The 23,150-nt window shown below is 41.9% G+C and overlaps 1 protein-coding gene across 7 annotated transcripts in view; it reads left to right on the top strand.

The window, feature by feature from the left end:
- SIK3 (SIK family kinase 3) overlaps positions 1–23,150 on the top strand; it is a 152,218-nt gene that overhangs the window by 68,320 nt on the left and 60,748 nt on the right. For all 7 annotated transcript variants that reach the window (XM_048827167.2, XM_048827172.2, XM_048827171.2 and 4 more), the window contains exons 2-3: positions 13,358–13,474; positions 17,773–17,836. In XM_048827167.2, the coding sequence (XP_048683124.2) occupies positions 13,433–13,474; positions 17,773–17,836 (106 nt within the window). In that variant the 5' untranslated portion in view covers positions 13,358–13,432. The remainder of the gene's footprint in view (positions 1–13,357; positions 13,475–17,772; positions 17,837–23,150) is intronic.

The following is a 23,150-nucleotide window of genomic DNA, read 5'->3' as shown; positions in this document are numbered from 1 at the left end:
TGTGTGATTTCTTCAACTGGAAGTGAATTAACATTTGCTATTTTAAAATCCTCCCCAGGAACTTTTCCAATAAATGTTGGGAAAAGCACAGCATGTCCTTTCAAGTCCCCAGCCCTGCACTGTTATTTGCTGACATAGGGTTGCATGTAATCCTCTGACTTCCCATTTCTTTGCTTTCCTTTACTGGAAAGGGTTTTAGCACTAACTCAGCATTTGCTATTAGCTGGTTCATGAGCTCATCTCTTTGCAATCATAGCGGGTTATTTTCTTCACTCTCATATTCTGGCCTGCCTTTCTCCTACACTATATATCTGATATGGACTAGTTTTTAAAGCGAATGGCCCTTTTTTGTTGTTCCTCCTCTATATTGTTAAATGTTTTGTGCCTGAATGACAATGGAAGAGGGTTTTAATTTGTTGTAAACCTTATCTCCACTCGCGAGAGCCCACTGGTCTTTAATGCATGCGTATAAAGTGATAGCTGACATTTTAAAGACAGAGCCATTAGTGGTCCCCAACCTTTCTTGTGGGAATAGCATATTGCTATTCCCAGAAGACTGTGGCGGGTGCCAAATACTCCGCTGCCGAAATGCTGCCACAGCGAAGCAGCAGCGGGAAGAAGCGTCATCACCGAAATGCCACCAGCGCCAAGGTGGGCGCCCTGGTGCCCGTGGGCACTGCGTTGGGGACCCCTGCATTAGAGCATAGCTGCATTAGGAGACCATGATTGTGTGTGGAATAGTGAATTGGTTCTGTTCTCTAGGCAGCTATGTTTTTGATGATTAAACAATCACTCAATAAGATCTTTGGTCTGTTTGCCTTCTGAGATGTCCTTTGAGCACCGTAGGAGCACAAACATTCTTAGTAACACAACTGTTTAAAAGTAGAGGTTGTATGTGCTTCTGAAATTTATTGCAGCATTTTGCCTCAGTTACTACATTCCTGATGGCTCATTGCACTGCAATAAGTTTGAAAGAGTGAAAAACCCAATGATGACGTTCAGCCCTGATCTACTTTGGGAAATTATGGGTCAAAAAAGAGCAATTTAAATTTTTCTGGCTGTATACTTGGTAATGACGACGGTGGTTTTTGGTCAGCTTGAAAAGGAAAAAGCAAGAGTTAGCCAAAGCCGGCAGTCTCAAGGACTGCTCTTTAAAAAGGAAAACGTTTGGGATGCAATTTAACTTTCTGCTAAATATTTCCATTTCATCTTCATTACATAGCCACAATATGCACATAAGGTCACATCCTTGTCCCATTAAAGTCAATGGGATCAGATGTTTTAGCAGTTCATTTGCAGACCCTGAGATGGGTTCATAGGCCCATCTCCTGGCAGGATGACAGATACCAAGAAGAGAGTTTTCAATGCTTGATTGCATAGTGACTTGCTCAGTTAAGGTCTTCTGAAGTGTGTTGGGAATACTTGAAATGGCTCCATCACTTTTTATTTCACTATTGTCTGTTCCTTTAGCACTATGTAGATAGTTTGACTTCGTGGATTTCAAAATCAGTCTGAGTTTTCACTAGGAGGAGCTGTTCCTCTCCTGGCTTATTTGACTATTAAGTGTCTCCCACTTTCCTCTGTCTATATGCAGGTACTGCTCTTCCTTATTACTTATCCTGGCACACTGTGCTCCCCTTTCCATGTTCCTTCTGGCTTCTGTCCCGCCCGATTTTGCAGCTGGCTCTTCTTCAATATGCAGGTTCATCAGGCTGTCTCCTCTGCTCCCTGCTACTGCTTCTCTGTTCACTTGAAGAAAGCAGGTTTTGTATTACTACTTATTCTCTGTTCTGTGCCACTGTTACCACATTTCCAGTCCTTGGCTCACTTAGTACCTGTTCTTGTACCATAATGAAGTCTGACCAGAGTCGTGTTCAGGCCTTAAAACATAAGTAATGGAAATGATGCGTTTGTTATTTTTCAAATTATTTTTTTTAAGTGCCAAGCCTTTGAGTTATTTTATTCTGAGGAGTGTGGCTGCTTTAAAGCCGTCCTGCCTGTAGCTAAGTCTTTATATTTTGGGAGCTGTATGAGCAGCTAGGACAACTATCTGAGTGCTGTGCGATTTGTGAGCACAATGGCAGAGCACTTAGTATTGAGCAGTCCAAGACTTTGTCACCTGTGCTCTTAAAAACGAGTCCTGCTGGATCAGTCTTTGGTTTTTAAACCCATGGCTGATTCTGAGTTTTATAAGTTGGAAGAGTATTTTGCCTTCACTGTGCCATAGAGATAACACTGCAGACACAGATTCCTTGGATGCAAGGCAGGCAGTAATAAGACCCAAAGGCTTTGGGAGGCCCCAGGAGCTTGGTTTTAACCCTAGGGTCAATGGGTTCCTCATGCTGGATTGCATTAGTTCATACAAACTGAGAGGACTGTGAGAGCTGAAGCACTTCTGAATACTCTACTGCTGCTGCATTAGGTTGATGGCCCCAAGAGTTAGTATCTTTGTGAACGTTCCATGGTTGCTTGTGCTGCCATGAGGCTTGCACTGAAATTGTTGAGTGGCTGATTTTGTCCTAAATTTAGTTTTTGTCTGGTACGATTTCATGTTCAGCTCAGTGAGTGACTATGTCAATATCGATGATAAGGGAACATTTTTTCTGGGCTTCTCCATGTAGGGTTTCAATGCCTCTCCCTTGAGAGCCTCGCAGTCTAGTTTTCCTTTAATAATGTTTTGCAGTTGAATTTCCAATGCTTTTTGCCTGGTAAATTCATACACGCTTGATATGGCTCTAGAATCCAAAAAATAGAGAGCACCATTCCATTGAAAACCACCCTGAAACCCCTCTCTTTTTGGCTGTTGAGAGGAAGACCCCAAAGTGCAATTCTTAGTTTGAAGAGGTATCTTCTTCACCTGAATTGCTGTCTTGAGCTTAAATAACCTTTCTCCTATATAATAATTTGTTTCTCAAATTACTAGGTTAAATTATAGTCTGATCCAAGAGAGCGAGAAAACACTTAAATGTTTTAGAAATTGAAGGAACACTTTATTAGTTGGTAGCAGCACGTATGCTGTGAGCTGGCATGGTTTTTATAATCTGTAAGCTTCATTAGCTTTTGATAATGGAATTGTTAATTATTCCAATTTATTTTGTTTTAGTGTTTCACTTTTTAAGAAATTAGATTATGGTTTTGTTCCACTTCTAATTGTAGTCTGGTTTACACTTCATTTAACTTACTCCCCACATACTTTACATGGTAACAGAAGGTCTGAAGATGGTGCTTGCCAGCTTTCAGCATGCTGTATAGGGTTCCTGAGGCGTTGTTTCTTTTCAGATAAGTAACGGAATATTGTGGGAGTCTTATTACTTCTGGCTCCTTCACCATGAATGTTCCTTTCTTTTGTCGTGTGAAACCTGAGTTGCCCACACTTCTTCTGATGCTCATTATCAATGTGGGGCTACTTTTGTCTTTGAAGCTAAAATAGCAATTCAATGCAGGTGGAGAAGCTGGGTTACTAGCAGTGGAAACGGATGTGCTGTCTCCACAGCAGTGCTGCTCAAAGTGGTGGTCCGCGGACTGGTGCCGGTCTGTGCGCACATTGGAAAAGAAAATTGCCTGTTCCCCCCACATCAGATAGCTTGAGAAGTGCTGCTTTACAGCAGAAGCAGCTGCAGTGTAAGCTTCCTCACGTTGCCTAGGCTGTACACCTCTGCTTTGCCCTGGAAGTTCCTCCTCTAAGAATGGAGATCTAGTTTATCATTCTTATTGATCCAGCCTGCGTCTTGTTTCCAGAAATTGCCAACAGGAACATTGATTGCGGTGGGGGGCATTTGAGAGAGAGAGATGTGATTACTTGTTTATCAAGACCTAGGCTGATAGCGCCAACTCCTTATGTAAGCCTCCAAACTGCCGCGAAATAGTAACTAACAAAGGTCACTACAGAACTTAAGCTACATTTTTGTCAGGGATGGGTGGCTCTGTAGGCAGTGGGCTGGTTAGGGTTATGTTCTGCACACAGCTACTCTATATGAAAATGTGCCTGAATTCTCCTATCCTCCATCTTCACCTTTCCCACCTGTAGCATCTGTTCATGGACCAAGATAGTATATACTTTAGGACAGGGAGTGTCTCTTTACTGCATGTTTGTATGATGAGGTCCTGATCCTGATTAAGACCTCTTTGTGCTAATATCATATATGTAAGTAATGCCTCCATGTCCCACGACAAATCACCTGAGGCATCCCATGGAAATATTGATATGCTCTTGCAGTATATCCCACTGAAAGCTGAGAGTAAAATGTATGGTGTTCAAGGAGTTGGGGAAGGTGAAAGGCAATGATATAGAGCAAAGACTCTTGGTTTGATCAGTGAGTGTTGTTTTCTTATCACAAGCTTTTAAAATCTCATTAGTTTCTCTCTCTGGCTGAATCTCACCCACCCACCCCCGGCTTATTATGTAATCTGTAGGAACCTGCGAGTATGGTTAGGACAACCAGGTCAGATTTTCAAAAGGTGCTTAAGTGACTTAGGCAAAGTTCTGTTAGGCTGGTAGGTCACTTAAGCCCTTTTTGAAATCTTACCCACTACCTGTTCTCCAGCCAGAGTACGAATATAGTTCAGTGCCATGCCAGCATATTAGAACAATATTGGGACAGCTGGGGAAAGTAGGTTAATGAGGCTTGAAATGGTTTCTTATGTAAAACAGTGCCATTGATTGACATTTTTCTTGCAACCCTTCTAAGGGAGCTAACGATCCAAAAATCTGTAAGGAGGATTTGCCATTAGACATCATGGAGAAGTCAGTTAATCACCCATTTGAACATTTCATTATGCAGCTCATGAAATGAACAGGCACTCATTAGGGAAATAAAATTTAAGTTTCTAACCTCCAGTATAGATGCAGCTAGGTCAATGGCAGAATGCTTCTCTCAACCTAGCTACCATGGCTTTAAGGAGGTGGAGTTCCTTAAGCGATGGAAAAACCCCTTCCATTGCTGTAGGAAGTGTCTACGCTACAGATTTACAGCGATATAGCTACAGTGCCTTAGCTGTAGCCTCCTCAGTGTAGACATAGCCAGAGGTAAACAGAAGGCTGCACCTCGTATGATCAGTAGATGGTTCACATGGTAGGGAGTCTATCTCATGGTATAGGAACAATGAATTATTGTTTTTCAGGCTGAGGTTTCAGATTAAGTCACAAGCCTCTTCTGACTTGACTTGTGGCAGGGATCAGTATCCATGTCAATGTCTTCTTTAAATTTCAGCATCATTCTGGTTCCATGAAGTGAGAAGCACTTCCTCCCTGTGTGAATTTTCAGTAGTTGTGCTGAACTAAGGAGAGCTAATTCCCTTCTACATTGCTGCCTTCCACCTTCTGGTGTGCTCAAGGTGCCATGCTAAATGGTGCGATGCTTCTTGTCTGTGCTCGGGCTCACTGGCCCACCATTGTGAAAAGAACCTCCTCCACTCCTTTCTTTGGTGGGTAGTTTTTGATGAGACCTGTCATTCTGAGGGAGGGTAGTGTTGGTTGCAGTTGTTTCCCTGTGACTAGGCCTTGGAGGAAGTCTGCTTGGTTGATGTGGTCAGAGCCAGTTTTGCTGTGGTGAAATCCTGAATCATCTGTAATGAGGAAGGAGATTAGGCTGCTGGGAAACGCCAGCATGGGGAAAACCAACTTTACTTGTCTCTTTGAAAATGCTCTTAATCCCCCAAGTATCAGAGGGGTAGCCGTGTTAGTCTGTATTCACAAAAACGAGGAGTTCGGTGACACCTTAAAGACTAACAGATTTATTTGGGCATAAGCTTTCGTGGGTAAAAAACCACTTCTTCAGATGCATGGAGGGCAAATTACAGATGCAAGCATAAATATACTGACACATGACCCAAATAAATCTGTTAGTCTTTAAGGTGCCACCGGACTCCTCGTTGTTTAAGCCCCCAACTTCCCCCCGCCCTTCTTGCTTCCAGGCTGAGAAAGAACCAAGAAATTTCCCTGTACCAACTTAACCCTCATTGCCTCTTGCAAGCTCCTAGGAGGCTCTGTGTTTTCTGGGTCTGTCGCACAGGTAACTTCCCCCAGACTTTCCCAAGATACAGTGATCGTTTTCTATTATGTACATCTGCTACCGAAGTGTTTGTCTGTGAAGAACCTTCATTTAGAAAGTGCCCAGTCTCTTGTTTAAGGTGAATGTGTTGGTCTGTTGAAGGGTTTTTCCATTGGACTAAATTTTGAGTTCAAGCATTTAAATGACAGCTCTTCTGGCTTGAAAGCATGACACTGTCACCAGCAGAAGTTGGTCCAATAAGAGAGATTATTATCTCACCCCCTTCTCTTGATAGTATCTTGGAACCACATGGCTACCACAGTGCTGCATAGGTCTTCTAGCTGGTATTTTTCTGTGTCCCCTTTGTGACTGCAATTATTTTTTTGTGGTTGATATATTTTTATTAAAGATAGTGTATTAAGCTCACAGCAGTGCAGCTGGGTAATGAGTTCATATCTCACACGTACTGTCGTGTAACATAGCAGACCAGCTCCTGATGTAACCAGTTAGATGATGTCAGAGAGGACAGCGTAATAATTCAGTTATTCTTATTTGAGACACTGACCAAAATATACTGTCCATATCTGTCTTGCATTGCGCCATGAAATGTCCAGCAGCTTAACACAGCTGTGCTATATGGCTTTATCAGATTTCCCTAAAGCAGATATATAGCTTCTGAAATGTGACTTTAAAAAACATAAAGCTGCTCAGGAATACTCTACCTAGTCCCATGTACAGTGCTTTCCCTTTAAACCTCTGATAGCTCTCAGTGCTATCTTCAGTGCCACTATCTGAAGAAAGTCCCTCTTCACCACCCCCTTTTTTTTAAGCTTTACAAAAGCTTGTTCTTACTGGGAAAATCCTCTTAGTGAAAAGAATGTCATTGTGAGATCTTTGAATCCCATGTGACTCCTTTAGCTTTCCAGTCTGCCATTCAGCGCTGTCCTCTTAACCACATATTGTCGGCTTATCAAAAGTGTAACTAATGAAAATCTGCACTGCTCACATATTTGCTGCACAACATAAGTTACTCTTCTGAAGAATGCTGCAAGCCTAGAACATGACAGCAGCAATTTGTCACCTCATTAATCACAGCTTGTTAGTGCCCTGCAATTTTAGCAAGTGGAGAAAGGGGCCTAATTTTTTTCCATTTCACCCGTCCCTCAGCTCTAACTCCATTTCAGGCAGCCACTTCTAATCCTAGTCACCAGATTGCTTTGCCGGACATTGTCATTTCTAGCAGGAGTGACTTTTGAAACCAGAGCTGGAATTGTTTGTGTGTGTGTGGCGGACTTGCCATTCCATGTGACCCTGAGACCTGAGAATCTGCCAACAGCTTGCCCTGGGTTGTCTGCCATTTTTGCTGTAATAGACACCCTCAGTGACTCTAGGGCATTACTTCAGATTTTAAATTTTAAAATAGTGCGGTTGTGTAAAGTAAAGAATTCAGTACCTAGTTAAGAGACACCCTCCCCCAGCCCACCTCGGCTTCCCAGCGATCCAGTGCTGTGATGTTTCTAGATAAAGCACTTACTCTTTTATTCTTTGAAATCCGTAACTTCAAAACTCCAGAGTCTATCAGATTGTCAGGAGTGACCCTTAATAGAACTATGTCCTGACTGCCAGGCTGCAATTCAGATCTCCAGGCTGTGCTTTGAGTCAGGAGGGGACTTACGAAACTTCATAAGAAAAGCAAACCTTTTTTGAGGTGTATGAACCTTTTGGTGAATTGGACAGGTTTGTTCAGTCTTGATCATTTCTCACTACATTAACTTTCTCCCCACAACAGTCCCCATAGAGACTGAGGGGAGATGACCTCCTCCTGGGCTTGTCAGTGTGAAGGTAGCTGGCTGGCCCACTGGGCCATCTTAATTCTAGGGGATGGACAGATGGTATTGTACTGTCTACCCCATCCTCGTGAACTCTGAAACCACAGCACCAGGTGAGATCTTTAGAAAGGTGTGGTGGAAGTTCAGACTTTGAGGACATGGAGGTATGGTGGGTGCAATTACTATGAAACTGAGTGGCTTTAACCAGTAATAGTTTTAAGCAGAAAACTGTAATCTGTATATTTTTTCTGAGGAACTTTAAAAATGTACACTTGAAATTTCTATTCCAGAAATACAGTAGAACCTCAGAGTTACCAACTGAGCAGTCAACACACACCTCGGTGGAACCGGAAGCACGCAATCTGGCAGCAGCAGAGACACCCTCCCCTCCCCCCAAGCAAATATAGTACAGTGCTGTGTTAAATGTAAATTACTAATAAATTAAAGGGAAAGTAGCATTTTTTCTTCTGCATAGTAAAGGTTCAAAGGTTCAGTCAATGTTCAGTTGTAAACTTTTTGGAAGAACAACAATAACGTTTTGTTCAGAGTTACAAACAACCTCCTACTTCAAAGGTGCTCAGAACTCTGAGGTTCTACTGCATATGGAACAGTAAAGTAGTTTTGGTGGAGGGTAAGTTTTCATAACAGATGGAAGAAAAGGTTTAGGGAACATCCAGGTGACTGGCTGAGTTAACGTTTTGCTAATTATTATTATGATTATGTTTACTATAAATTATAGCTCATTTGCTGAGCAGGGCTGATGTTCTTGCTGCTGTACAGGACACGCAGACATGTTCCTGCCTAGTGGACCTTAAAGTCGGACCCCTGTTCTCCTGGGGTATTTTGGATTCTCCTCTTCATCTGGCTGTTCTTTCTCTTTTGAAAAGTGCTTTTCCCATGATAGAGCAAGTGTTCAATTCCAAGGTAGCAAATGTCCTCTGTTAGGCATGTTCTTCAGTGTTTTTAAGCCTTATGTTTACATGCCTGTTTACAGTTTACTATGGTAACATTCAGTTCCACATGAAATATGAGTCTGTTGCATTCAAGGTGCAAATGCCAGAGTAAAGCCCTTAACTCATGTAGCCTGTAGTGGTACATGGATGTGAAATTTCATGCACACTAATCCCTGTAGCTGTTCAGCTAGCAGTTATTTATCCTGATTCAAGGATCCTAAGTCACTGTGAAACATATTCTCAGTATGTTTTTACATTTTACCCCTGTTTGCCCCACATAGATCTCATTCATTCCCCTTTCAAAAGCAGCTGCTGCCCCCAGGACCTTTTTGCTTTTAAAACAGAGCTAGTAGGGGTGATACCACTGTTTGCTAACTAGTATTGTGCATGCAATTATAGAACTGTTGTGTAATGCTAAGACTTAAAAGGTATACCTCTTGTAGGTCTGTAGCTGTTTTGGGAAGGGACCAGGGTGAGCTTTCTCTAGCAACAAATAAAGTTGTTCTATCTTATGTAGCTGTGCTCACGGGACTCAGGAGTGTCTTACTGATGGAATGTAGATTTTGAAAGAGCCTGCAATCCATTTCCCCCCCTTCCTCTCTCCACAACTGATAGCAGCATTTGGTAGGAATATGCAACTCATAATGTGATGGGTATCTTGTTCTCTGGCTTCCCAGATTACTTCCAAATAGTGAATGTGTTTCAGATCTTGTGCCAGTGCAGTTTTTGTCCATTGATATGGCATGGCCCAGTATGTGAAACACTTGCCCTCTAAGTGAATGTTGTAGTCTACTACAAACAAGCTGTTGTGTAGTTGGGATTTCCAGGTTCTCCTGTTCACGGTTTTTGATTATTTTTAATGTAGTTAGGTAAGTCATGTCTCCCCGAACAAGCACTTCTGTGTGGTTTTAACATTTTTGTAAAACATTGAAATGAAATCCAAAATGGGGCTTCTTGGTATCTTGCTACTCCCTGGTCTAACAGCCTCCCAGCAAAGGGGCAGTGAGGAATCCATTGCGCTTTCTGAAGCCCAATCATCCCAGGAATGAGTTTCTGGCCAAAATGAGGAATCTGCAGAGAATGTTCAGTATTGCAAAAAAAAAAAAAAAAAAAAAAAAGTGACATTTGGTCTGCTGTATGGCTGAGGTCTGGTTTTTAATCAAACCTCGGGAACATCCTTACAAAGGTGTTGCTATGTGTGTTTCCATGCCACTCTGACTTGGTGGCTTATGGTATCTACCCTTCCTTGACATTGGCTGTCTTTGTAAATAACACTATAGCAAATCAAAGAAATATCACCACAGATTATGTTGTACTGTGGTTCTTTTCTAGTGTGAAATGCCAGCTCTAAACAAGAAAATTTGTTGGTGGATCCCCAAATCATGGATTCGTTTTTGCTCATCTTCTGTTGGCACACTGTAGCTGTCACTCTTGCATTGCCAACTGTCCTGGTTATTTTTGTTAGTAGGGGCGGAGTTTTGGTTAGCATGGACCATGCATATTTTGTGTGTGGATGTGTGCTGCGGAGGGTTTTGACTCGCAGCATTGCTACAGATGCCTGCAGCATCTGTCTGTGGTATTCCTTTCTGTCTTTGAGAGCAGACTCCATTTTGCTCACCCTTTTACTCTGGCATGGTTTGTGGATAGTGATGCGGTGAGAGCTAGCTTTTCTCTCTTCAGACTATAGCAGTGTGCAGCTGCTCAAACAGTTTGCAGAACAGACGTCTGTCCTTATCCAGGTGCTTTCAATTAAACAATCTATTTCCATGTATGATGGACACACATTGCTCTCATCCGATCAAAGCCCAGTCCCTTTACTGGCACTCTTTAAAAGAGCTTTTTAATTTTTCCAGTGTAGCTCAATATTTTAAAAATGTAGTTCAAAACTGGGAAAATGAAGTGTTACTTTTCATGAAGTGCCTGCCTATTTCAGTTCCCTGGCATATTTGTGTAGCCAGCACTATACCCTTGTTGGGTTTCCACAGGCAAATCCCTTGAGGGCTAGAGGGGAAGTGTTTCGTGATGGGTGTGTTCTTTGGCTTCAGACAATAGACCTGACTCTTGTGTCTGATCTGAACCTTGAGCCTTGTGTGCTCTGTCTACATGTTACTACTGGATCAGATAAGTAGAAAGGAGTTCAAGGGAAGAAACACTACTTCTGTATACATAGACAAGCATGGGACTTTTTAGAAGACACTTTACTCTGGCATTCAAAAAATTAACTTTGTTTTCACCTAATCACTTTTTTTCATTGTTTAAAAATAGCTTAACTTTTTAATGAGCACCTATTAAAATGCCAGGCATGAGATTAAACAGATTTTCATCGCAAACTAAATGTTCTCCATCTAAGCAGAAAACATATCCATCTTTTAGAAGCTGATGGATCATTCACATTGTCTTTGATGCTAGTTTCATAACAATGAAGACCCAGTTTCTATGCAGTTGGGCAGCGTGATCAAACATATCACAGTGTCTAGGTCTAGAGCTGGCATGTGAGCTTAGATAGCTTCTGTGGAGTAAAGTGGATGCAGAGAGTGAAACTCAGGCTTCTGTAACAAGAAGATGGGGATTCAGACTAGTTTGAATGAGGCTAGGGAAGAGGGCAGCTTATGTGTCCATCTCCGACCAATATGCTTTGGATTGTGCAGGTGATGATATATGTGGAGTTTCATCTTTTGGAATGTGATGCACTGATACCTTAAATACCGGCACATATAGTTGGTGAGGCTTGCTGCAGAGGAGCAGTTTAACACCACTGCAAAGAAGTGATGGGGAAGCAGAGGAAAGGCGGCTGTCTGGGGTGGAAGCAAAGGCATTCTTTGTGATATGGAATTTTTAAAGATCAGCTGGATGGAGGTGTAGTAAAGTTTGCTAAATTAGAAATGTTAAAAACTGTAGGTTGCACTTCATGAAAAAGTATCCTACCTGAACAATTAAGTGTCCAAACACTTAACTAACTGGCAACTGCCTACAGTGGGATTTTTACAAACCATCCTGTCCTTGCTGATGTTCACTACTCCACTTATTACATGTAGTAGGGTAATATTTTGTTATGCAAAAAAAAGCACAAAGTAAATTGCACTGCTGTCAGTTTCCTTCTGTGTGGGTTTCTGATGGATGCTTCAGTTGATCATGAATTAATAATCTTTTTGGGAAAACACTGAGATCAAGGAAGGCTTTTTTGTTATTGTCTGCTGAGGTTTTTTTAAATTAAATAAGCCTCCTATCCCCCACCCCCATTTTACATCCTTTCCCCATGGTTTCTGATGATGGGCATTGGAAGGTACCAGTGATTTTTCTCTGGCACGCTGAACTTCTTGGCTGTGCTTTACTGCAGGTGGAAAAGTTTTGCTGGCTTGACCCTGCCAGTCATCTGTTCTCAACTTTGCTTTGATCAAAGCTGGCAAAGTTTGCTGGTTCCTTACAGTTTTCTCACTGACTTCCTACCCCTTGAAGCCTCTCCCACTTCTATACTGAGGTGTTATTCATAAAAATGAATTAAAATAATCCTACTTCTTGGGAGTGTGAAGATTGAGCCTTCCCATCTGAATTATTATTCCCCAGCAAAATTTTATGTTAAAGTAGAGTTAAAGATAAGAGTAAAGATCAGTAGTTTAGGGTAAAATATATTGCAGGGATGTTGTAATGATCCCAAAACTAAGCATTATAAACAGGAAATTCACTATTAAGGGTCACCATAAAAGAAATCAAACATGCTAAGATAAGGAAATGCACAATTAGGGCACCCCAACAAACTTAACTTTGCCTTGTACTGACCCTGTGTCATAACTGTGTGATTAAGACATTGTCAGTGTTTGTGGTCCCAGATAAGATTAAACCAATTTTTATGGGTTCCTTAAATTATTTTCTTTCCCTCCCCCCCATTATAGTTCAGGGATTTGGTAATTATGTGCACCCCTGGTTCAAATCCAGTCCAGATCGGGGGTGACTGAGCGTTGCTGGTGGGTGAAGTGTGTGTGTGTGTGTGTCTCTTGCACTGTCGCTGCCTGTGCGGTTCCTGTTCTGTTGACAAACAGGATTTCAGTATTCAGGCTGAGTTGGGCACCTTTCGTCAGCACTTAACCTGGCAGCCTTGCTGCTTGTATGTTAATTAAGATGCGGTGTCGACAAGCTGAAAGTCATCTTTTGACTTGTAAACTGAACAAATGGCAGCTGGGAATTTCTGGGGACTCAATCCAGGATTCCAGGAAGCTGCTTTTCCAACTAGTTGCTGATGCTAGGGTGGGCATTCAGATACTATAGGAAGAGGGGAAAATATGAAACGTCAAGATCAGCATTGCACACTTCAGTGGCATATGTTCTTTTTTCTCATTAACAATCAGAAAATTAAATACATCTCCTGCATGTTGATGGAGCATAGTCTGTACAAAAGTGGGAGAATTTTTCTGAATCAGCTAGACAATTCTTAAACTGGGAGCTTTTTGGGACAGGGACCATATGTTTGTTCTGTGTTTGTGCCTAGCACCAAGGGGCACTGGTCCTTGATGAAGGCTCCTACACAGTATGGTGATACAAATAATTAAAATTAATTCTGAATAGTCACAGTTCTTTCTTTCTTTGCCAGGTTGCTATAAAGATCATTGACAAGACCCAGCTGGATGAAGAGAACCTCAAGAAGATTTTTAGAGAAGTTCAGATTATGAAGATGCTCTGCCACCCACATATCATCAGATTATATCAGGTATGAGCATTGTATAATGGGCTCTTCCCTCCCGGTGCGGGCTGTGCTACAGGCTGACCCTGTGCAGTAGTATCACATATAGGGCGGTCTCTATACTTTCAATAGAGTAAAATGTGGGAAAAAAAATCTTTATTTTCAGGGTTAGAAAATACCTTGATTTTAACCCCACCCCTCCCCCCCAGTCCCTGTGTTTCAGTAGCTCATCCTCTGTTTTACTGGAAGATCAAATGTCCTCTGAGGGCAGCTGGTTTCCGTTTGTTTATGGCTATTGTGCGCCTTTCAGTTTCCCAGTTTAGACCAGCTGTGTTGTCCTCAGTGGATGGTGATCAGGGACAGTAATGGTGGTAACATCACTTCTGTATTTTGTTGCAGTTTTTTCTCCAGCTTTTCTGACTTTCCTTACTTGGGGAAACAAAAGCACCAGGGAAAGGTCCCCGCTGCACGCAGTGTGGATGAGCGCCTCGGGTCTGTGCAATGGTGTGGGTTTGTACACACTGCTTTGGAGGTGCCACTCTCACTTAAGGGTCAAGTAGGACAGCAGAGGGGATCCAGTCCCTTTGTGGAGGCCAGAAGTGATGTGGCACCCAAGTGAAGTGAGTGGAGAACTAATTGGGGACTAAACCCTTGGTGAAACTTTAAATGTCTTGTAAATGGTCCTGGACCTCCTTGATCAGGCCGTTAGTGACATGTGGAAAAGAACTCCCTTCCCTGTATCCTGCCAATATTGCCTGTTGGTTGACAGGCTGAAGCGGAACTGCCTTTCACCTACAATCTGCTGAGCTGAAGATGCAGAAATAGAATCAACAAGTAGGATCCCTTTATTTCCTGCTTTAAAAACAGTGGATTAAATTGGAAAGCAGAGAGAGCTTCTGCATGAGCCAATGGACTGTACTGTCACATTTGCCTGTCTGCCATTCCTGAGGGCTGGATCATGAAGTGGGGAAAATGCTGTTGTCTTCTCAGGCTGGGCATGCGTTAAGGTTAGCCTAAGAAGGGACTGGCTTGCCAGAGATGCATTAGAACCCAAAGTCTGCTGTGGTGTCTGTAGCTACTTGTCTTTGCTGGCTGGCAACACAGTTTGAACATTTGGGGTATCAGTTGCAATATTTAGGGGGCTTATTTCCCCTGTGATTTAATGGGGGGCTCTGTATGTTTGCCAAGAAGAGAGGACACCATGCGCATCGGTGGAGACTGCCCTCCCCTAGAAACAGCTGCTGTCTGGTTGAGGCAGAGCTGCTTCTAGTTCATGTCTCACTGCAGTCAGTGGCTATTTAGACTCAGAGGAACTAAAACTGAGAATCTTGGGTGAAAAAGGTTAATGACTTGGTATCTGGGCCAAAGAGCCAGGTGAGAGCTGCCTGTGATAGCCGTTGGGAGAATTGTGCAGGGTGACAATGCACAGGCAGTTTTGTCTCTGGAAGAGCTGGAGTCTAACACTTGTTTGAGTCAAAAGCTCTTGTCAACCTATTTTATGCAATAGAAAGCCCCAGGCAGAATACTCCAAGAGATGGCAACAATGTCTCCGCTCCGCCAGAGTGAGAACAGAGCATCCTCTGTGTGGTGTTTTTCAGCTGGCTGTTCTAAGGGGTGCTTTTTCCACAGAAGTTTTATTCTGATTTTTGAAATGGTGCATGGTTGTTATAAAACACCTGCTAAACCTGAAATCAAAGCCCTCTTGTCATTAAAGTCTTTCCTCCCCAGCCGTTCACTAAAGATCTGACTGGCACATTTCTTTAGGTTTGTAACACTCAAAGCCAATAAATGCAAGAGGAGAAGGTGTCTCCCTTATCTGAAAAAATGTAAGAGACCAGGTTTGCCTGGAAACAGGAAGACATAAAAAACACCCATATGTTTCGTTTGCACACATGTGGAATAACTGTTAAGTGGTAACTGTAAACCACATCACATGACAATTGAGTAAAGTTGGATAGCACTTTCTGAATCTAAGGGCTTGTCTCTGCTACACTCATTTATTAGCTTTTCTGGGAAAAGAAACAAAACCTGCTGGTTAAAGAGCTGCAATTGTCCAGATTGGGCATCTTTTTTTTAATCTGAAGGCTGCATGTTTCAAGCCCAAAGTGCTTAGTGTCTCTCACACCATGAGAGGAACTGTCATCCCAAATGTGGCTGACTATTTAGACTTTGTGGAAAAGTTAAACCCAATCAAAATGTTTTCATGACTTTAAAAATCCTGCAGAAACATGGATGTTAAACCAAGCTCACCTGAAGGGTTTGCAGTCCAACTGTTTCAGCATTGAGAACTGGAAAATGAAACTGACTTCCTTAATTTTTGTTGTTCAAGTTTCAAGCAATGTGTAAAATTAATAGCATAATTGAGGCTTGGAAAATTTTCCAGAGACCAGCTTGCCCAAGGACTAGTCTTTGAAGCCATGGTGAAAAGGTGTGCTGCCCTGCCCATAAAAGCTACTGTTGCCAAAGCCAGGGCTTTGCAATTTACAGTAGTAACAGATCAATGTATTGCATATCATCATGTGTCGCAAGCCAACTTCCTGTTTAATAAACATTTGAAAGGTAGCTTTCTGTCTCTGGTCTTTCTTAGGCCAACTGTTCCAGTTGGGCGTCTCTCCATGCTTTCTTATCAATCCTAGGAGAAGGGGGTTCACAAGTACGACCATGACTTAGGAGTACAGGTCCATGGGAATTCGATAGGATTTGTACTCCTAAATCAGTCAAATGCTTTTGAAAATCCCACCCTTGGATCTTGCTACAATGCTTTGAGTGTAATGCTCCCTCTTTCCCTTCACATCCTTATTTCCCTCTCCTTCCTTCCACTTCCCTGGAGATCTCCCTCTCTGTTTTGTGCAAATGCATTAATACTGAAATCCTCTTGGATTTCTGGGGAAGTGGAAGGAAGGAGAGGGAAATAAGAACAGAGAATTACTTTATAATTTTTTTAATGTATCCCCTCAATCGCTTGCCTTTACCGACATCCACCAGCTTACCCATGTGGACTCACCCACACATACGCACTCGTGGGCACACTTCAAAGCTTGCTGCTAGAAGATCCGTTCCCTCCCGTTAAACGAGTAGTGGCAACTGGGCTGCTTCACTTTCTGACCCTCGTCCTCCATTCTGAGCAAAAAAGCAGCTGCTCCAGCCACTTTTCTCCCTGGCTTTCCTTTCCCTGGCCTAAAATAGCAGTAGTGGCTCAAGGCTGCTTTGTCCTCTTCTTCTACACAACCCTCCTCTGAAAGGATCACTGCCCCTATGCCTATCTGCACCCAGGCTTGCCCCTTCCCTCATGAGAAGGAACATGGAGCTCCAGCCCCTCGGCTTTGTGTCCGTGCTCTGCCTACTCCGCGTTCAGGTAGGTGAGTGTTTTGAGCCCTGAGCATGAATAGCTAAAAGAACATTTAGATTGGAATCTTCTCTTAGTATTAATGCTCTTAGTGTCGATAGAGGTCAGGAAATTGGCCTGTTTAAAACACATTATTTTGGGCTATGCTCTTAATGAAACTGAAATCCCTTCCCGCACCTCGGCTTGTTTTGGCATAGTCTGGTATCACCAGGGCAGCTACCTCTGCCGGCTCCCATCGGCCGGGGTGATGTTACCATGGTAGGGCCAAAGAGAAACTTTCCGTGACCTGGCCATCTATTCTATGGCTACTAGAGCAAGTCAGCTTTCTAGTGGAACTATCTGACCTTTCCTGGGGACTAATTTTGGCATTTTAATTGACTTGCTGAAAACAGGAGAACCAGTCTTGATACTGTAACTGGCCTTCATTTGTTGGAGAGCTCCGTGTGCATCCAGAGCCCTGGAAGGCTTGTATAAAGATTGGCATTGTCTTCTCGCTTAAATGTGAAGGTTCCCTAGAGCAAAGCTCTTGAGCCAGTCACTTTTATGATGGATAGATCTTGAGTCATTTGAAAGTCACTTACTAATTCTGGAGGTAGTCCTTCCTTTAGAAAAAAGTATTCCTAGTTATTTGAGTGTTTCAGAGTGATGAATGATTAATACCTAAGGTGAACTTTTCTTGGCAGCCCAGAGATGTCTCTGAGGTTCTTGAAACAAGTGGAGACTAGCAACTGAATATTTTGTGGGTGGGATGCAGAAGGATTTAAGTAGTGTTTAAAATAGTCCCTTTAATAATCATTCTTATTTTTCCCCTCCCCACCCCTGCCATTGCTCTCTAAAGCATTGCAATCCACTTTTTTTTAATTTGCTGAAAGCAGTTTGTATCAAAGTTACAAGTAACAAAAGAAAATTCCAATTAGCTTCATTTCCTTTTGCACTGGGCAGTCTCTTTAGCTGTCACTTTGTATCCTTGTTTGTCCAGGTTATGGAGACGGAGAGGATGATTTATCTGGTGACAGAATATGCTAGCGGAGGGGAAATATTTGGTAAGTATGTTTATTGCATTCTTTAATCTGATATTATACTTGGTCAACTACAGTAAGCTGAAAATAGCTGCCTCCTATCTGTCCTTCAGCCCTGGAAACTTCCATTGACAAAGGAATAAAGAATAAAATCATTTAACTTACAGGAAAAAAAAGCCATGCCATTTAAAAGGGCATCATCTCCATGTTTTCTCAGGGGGTGGGAGGGGTTCATTCTTATAGAGGCAGTTCCGTTTTTCTTCAGCTGCATGCTGACACTTGAGATTAAAGGTATTGCATAGTGGTTTCAGAACTGCCTTTTAAAGAGGTGCTAAAAACGTCACTTCCTGGCAAGCTGTCATGTGAGATTCTTGGCTGCAGCTGTGATTTTGGTGTTTGATGTTAGTGACGTCTAAGCTAACAGAAAAGGAGTACTTGTGCAGCTCTGCAGTCTTTTATACTTCAAATCTTATGATTTCTGAGATTTCTCATATTTTTGTGACCCGTTAGCCTTGCAATCTAGAGCCTAGAAGTGTCCATTTTAAAACTCCGTTTTTTGCTAACAAAGTTCTAGTTGTTTTCTTGACTAGTGTTTGTCTTAAAACCATATTATATAACTGTCTTAAAATCACAAAATTGTTTTTTACAATGATGACTAATGAAACACCTGATGGTATTTTACTCACATGTCAAAGTTCTTTGCCCCGGGTAACTGAGTCAGTATTTTGCAAGGTTGGTCTGTAGCAGTTTAGCTAGCATGAGTCTCAGAAAAAATCCTTGTTCAGTTTGGTCAGGAAAACAGGTCCAAAAATCACACTAATAACTTTGTTTAAACCCAGTTCTAGGTAACGTTGTTCTCATCTCGGTGTGGAGTGAAATCTAGAGACACGTCTGCTAAAGCCAAAGACTTCTCTTTATTTAGTCTTCACTGACTTGTTCCTGTTCAGTCAATACTGAGGTTATTCTGTCTCCTTTAACGTCAACATTCATGTTTGCCATAAGATAAGAAAAGGCTCTGACTTTGCTGGAGGAGATGTTGCTGTGTAACAAAGGACAAAGCTCTTTATGAAGCAGGGATTCACCAATTCACAGCAAAGTCATTGTGGCAAAATTACAAACTTCATCTGAAAAGTTCAAGTCCTAGTTACGCCAGCATAAAAGCACCTCCTGGGGGCTGAAATCTGCTAAATGCTATACAATTCTTTCCCATTTTATCCTGAATGTTGTTCCTTTTACCTGGATCCCAGGAAAATGCTTTTATTTGAACTCCTGTCGTATGTGGAAGGGCTATAATGTGTGGTAAGCAATAGCTGCTGCCTGAACAGCTTCCTTGCTATTCTTGTACATGTCAGAGAGGGAAGGCAGATGTTTCAGCAGCAAGTAAAGCAATACTTGGCACTTCTATAGTACTTGTTATCCAAGGATCTCAAAGTCCTTGTGGGACTCTTGGGATGTAGGCAAGTATTACTTGCTGCCTACAGCCGAGGAAGCTGAGGCACAGAGATCTTGAATAAATCACTGTGTGGCCTTGGGATGTTGACTGAGACAGTACTCTGGTCTGTGCATTGTCCCCTGCTCTAACTGCTAATCTAGACAATACTACCTCCTTTAGAGAAAGCAAACCAAAAATCTGTGGGTACGTAACCAGAGAATTGAACGATAAATAGCTGGTAACAGTTCTGGTAACCTAAAAAGCGCCTTTAAAAATAAATAAAATAAAAAGTCTAACATCGTGACATTTTCTAAATGTCTTTGTAATTAATAGCTAATGACTCAGTAATAATGGAAGAAACTACATCCATTACTTCTCCCATTATACTCCACTGCTCCTTTGATTCCTGTTTCTCCAAAGAAGGGGCAACTTAAGTAGGGAAGAAGTTATAACTGATAATCAACAAGTATAGATTGTCTGAAAACCTAACTTTGTCCGGCTGAGCCTTCTGTTATCTCTCCAATGCAGCAATTTTCAAATTGGGGGTGGGGGGCACAGCGAGCCTTCTAATTCATGATGGACAGGTGGCCGGGCCAAACTTGCGTGAGTGGCGTTGAGACTCTGAGTGACAGATTTGGGGTGTTTTTATAGTACCACTTGACTTACATTTTGATTTAGGCAACCTGCCTGGTCTCTGGTGTAGAAACGCGTTAGCAGCGCTAGGTGGCAGTATCCTTCTCACTATTATTAAGCGGCAAAGAGTTCTGTGGCACCTAGACTAACCTAACAGACGTATTGGATTCACCCACGAAAGCTTATGCTCCAACATGTCTGTTAGTCTATAAGGTGCCACAGGACACTTTGCCGCTTTTACAGATCCCGACTAACACGGCGACCCCTCTGATACTTGACTATTATTAAGGTGGGTGGCAGACTCCAAGTTTAAAAAAAAAACAAAAAACCGCAAAGGTGGGGGCATGATTCAAAAAATGGTTGAGAACTCCTACTCGAAATATAAGTTGCCATTAATTAAGGAGTGTCGGATGCCCCATAATTCTGCAAACTTGTGAAGTTCAGCTTACTCTTTGTAGGAGGTGCTAATGACAGCAAAGTATTGTGTGTGTTCTTCACGTGCACACAGTGGGAGGCTTTGCTTTTCTGTGGATCACTGCAAAGAGGTAAAATATCTCTTTACTCCCTTCCTCCTGTTGAATTTGGCAGATATAATCCAAGTATTTCCCTTTTATCCAGAACTGTGTACGTACTAGCAAGCTCATATGCAGACTTGGAAGAATTCTGTTGGCTACAAAAATAGCCCTGTAAGTAAATAGAAAGTGAAAATCTAATTGTTTTCTAAAATATTTCATGCTGTAGTAAATTCAGATAATTAGAATTGCTAATTTACAATACATTGCCCCGTACTATATCCTCACTTGTGGCTGACAGCAGATGAATTCAGTAGTCAGTTATGTACTAGACGGTAAATGTCAATTTCTACCTCTATCTAGTAGGTTCTGGCAGTTTTCAAACTTCACACAAGGTCCATTAACTCCCAACTTTATATCTAAGAGAGTGAATCTCAGCAAAGTTTCCTAAGTAGCCAGTGAGACATTTTGTTCTAACATGAGAAGCAATTTATTGTGTGTGTGGGGAGGGGCGGGGAACCAAACAGAAGCCCATGTGGAAAACAATCTTTCCTTGCAATCATTAGCATTTACAACTCTGAAGAGGATCTTGCATCTTCATTTTGTCAAGAGAAATAGTCTGTGTACTGTGGGCTGCCTTCAAATCCCTTTATGCTCTGTGTTTTGGGTCATTCTGAGGCTGGAAATCAGAAGGTGTAAAACAGAACTTTTTGTAGGCAAAATTTGCTTACCAGGTTTCCTTTCATTAAGTATCTGCCGTTTTTGGAGTCATGAACGTCTTTGGAGGAGTCTTCCTTCTCACAACAGCTATAGTGATAACTCCCTGCTATTCATTTACAGTGAAGCTACTGTAAAAAGACTAAGATGTTTTTGGAGAAGGGGAAAGGTTTCACTTATTCAGTGTTTAAAGTGACTTTTAATTTCCGTTGGTAATCCAGCCAAAATATGTGGGTAAGCAGGCTCGGAATAGGCTGCATGCTTGCAGTCCTAACATGATCTCAAGAGCTACGCTTCCTTCCTACAGCCGTATGAGTAGAATATTTTTCCATGCACATAACATGGCAAAAATCACAGCAGGGTACATTGGTGGAACAGCCTCATCAAGAATCACATCTACTGTTATGCAACACCAAGGAGACCCCCTCTGTGCTAAATGTCCATGTTGTGAGATTTTTGATTGCTTGTTTGATGCTTTCTGAGTATCTGTGGCCATACAAGCTAGGTTTTAAAGTGAAACCATTGCACTGAACCCCCAAATAAGGGGGCATAATGTTCTGTATTCAGAAAATTTCAAGAAAGAGAAATCTTGCTCTATATAAGGATCATTTCTGTTGCATAATGTCTGAGGTATTGCATAATACATGTCTGCATACTGGAGGTTTTTCTGTATGTAAAGTGACTTGAAGTGATTTTTGAAGTCTTTATATGGATTTTGAGACGTTTTCCAAAATGTAACATTTTACACAAAGTGAGCATAGGATGCAATTCTTGAACTGGAAAAGGGGTAATAAGTTCTGTAAATGGGTATGGCTCGAAAGGGCGTCAGTATTCAAGAATGTCAAAATTCAAAGCTTAGCTTTTTTTTGTCCTTTATTAGCTCTTCAGAACTATAGTCCTGGCTAGCCCCAGCCAGAGCTGCTGTACTCGTTGACTTGAGCTTTCATTAGACAGGCTCAGTCTGTTCTGAGAAGCCCTCCAAATGGCCCACATGTAAACGAGGTCTTTAATTCAGCTGAGATTGATGTGATCATTCATTTCAAAATGAAACCAGCCAGGCACAACAGTGAGTGGGAATGATGGAGAGCTGCTTGTGGTTTGTTGTAGGGTCAAAGCACTGCAAAGCACATCATTGTGTTTTGTGCCCCGTACACGTTTCGTATGCACATAAGGTGGCAGTTTGACAGTGTGAACAAATACATGTATCTCTTAAAGGTAGGTCACGGTTTTGTTCCACCAGTCTTGACAGCATTCCTTTACCTGAGAGGTCAAACAGATAATAGTCTAAACACATGTTTCAGTTATTTACTCGTTAATATTAACCAAAAGAAATACTCTGCAACCCTCAATTACAAAAATGAAGTTAAGAGATTAGCTTAAAATAACTCACAAGATTCTTTTCTTCAAATATTTACTATTAATAATACCTAGCTCTTACATGGGGCTTGCCATCAGCAGATCTCCACAGCAATTTCTAAAGCTGGTGAAATATCATTATCCCCACTCTACAAACAGAGAAACTGAGGCACACAGAGAGAAGTGACTTTCCCAGGTTCTGAGCATGTCATCGGCAGAACCAGGGCTAAAACCCAACCCCCCAGGTCTTGTGCCCTTATCCATGGTCATCTTATTTGTTGACGTAAGATAGGTGGATGATATGGCGGAATACTTTGGAACTGTCTGACTTTTCCAGTTACAAGCTTGTGTTCTGATTAATAGGATTTATCTCAGTGACTGATATTTACTTTGTTTTTCTATGAAAAACATTTTTGCAACTGATTTGTTTTCCTAAAAGGTTTTTTTTATCCAGTTTATTACACTCCTTCAGAGTGCTCACATGGCTGGAATTAGCTACATCTATCTGAGGACGTTTTGTTTCTAATTGGTCATTATGACAAATTGAATACTGTGTGTTGAGAAATCATATAGGAAATGAAGGAGACTTGAAAAAATATGGAATTAGTGGAAAAAAATGGAAACTCTAGGGCAGCGATTGAAGGAGAATGGGTTATTGTCTAATAAGCACTGGAATGCAGAGATGCCT

Source organism: Caretta caretta, chromosome 22 (assembly GCF_965140235.1).
Source record: "Caretta caretta isolate rCarCar2 chromosome 22, rCarCar1.hap1, whole genome shotgun sequence".
In the NCBI taxonomy this organism is placed as follows: Eukaryota; Metazoa; Chordata; order Testudines; family Cheloniidae; genus Caretta; species Caretta caretta.
This window is presented reverse-complemented; position numbering and strand designations above follow the sequence as displayed.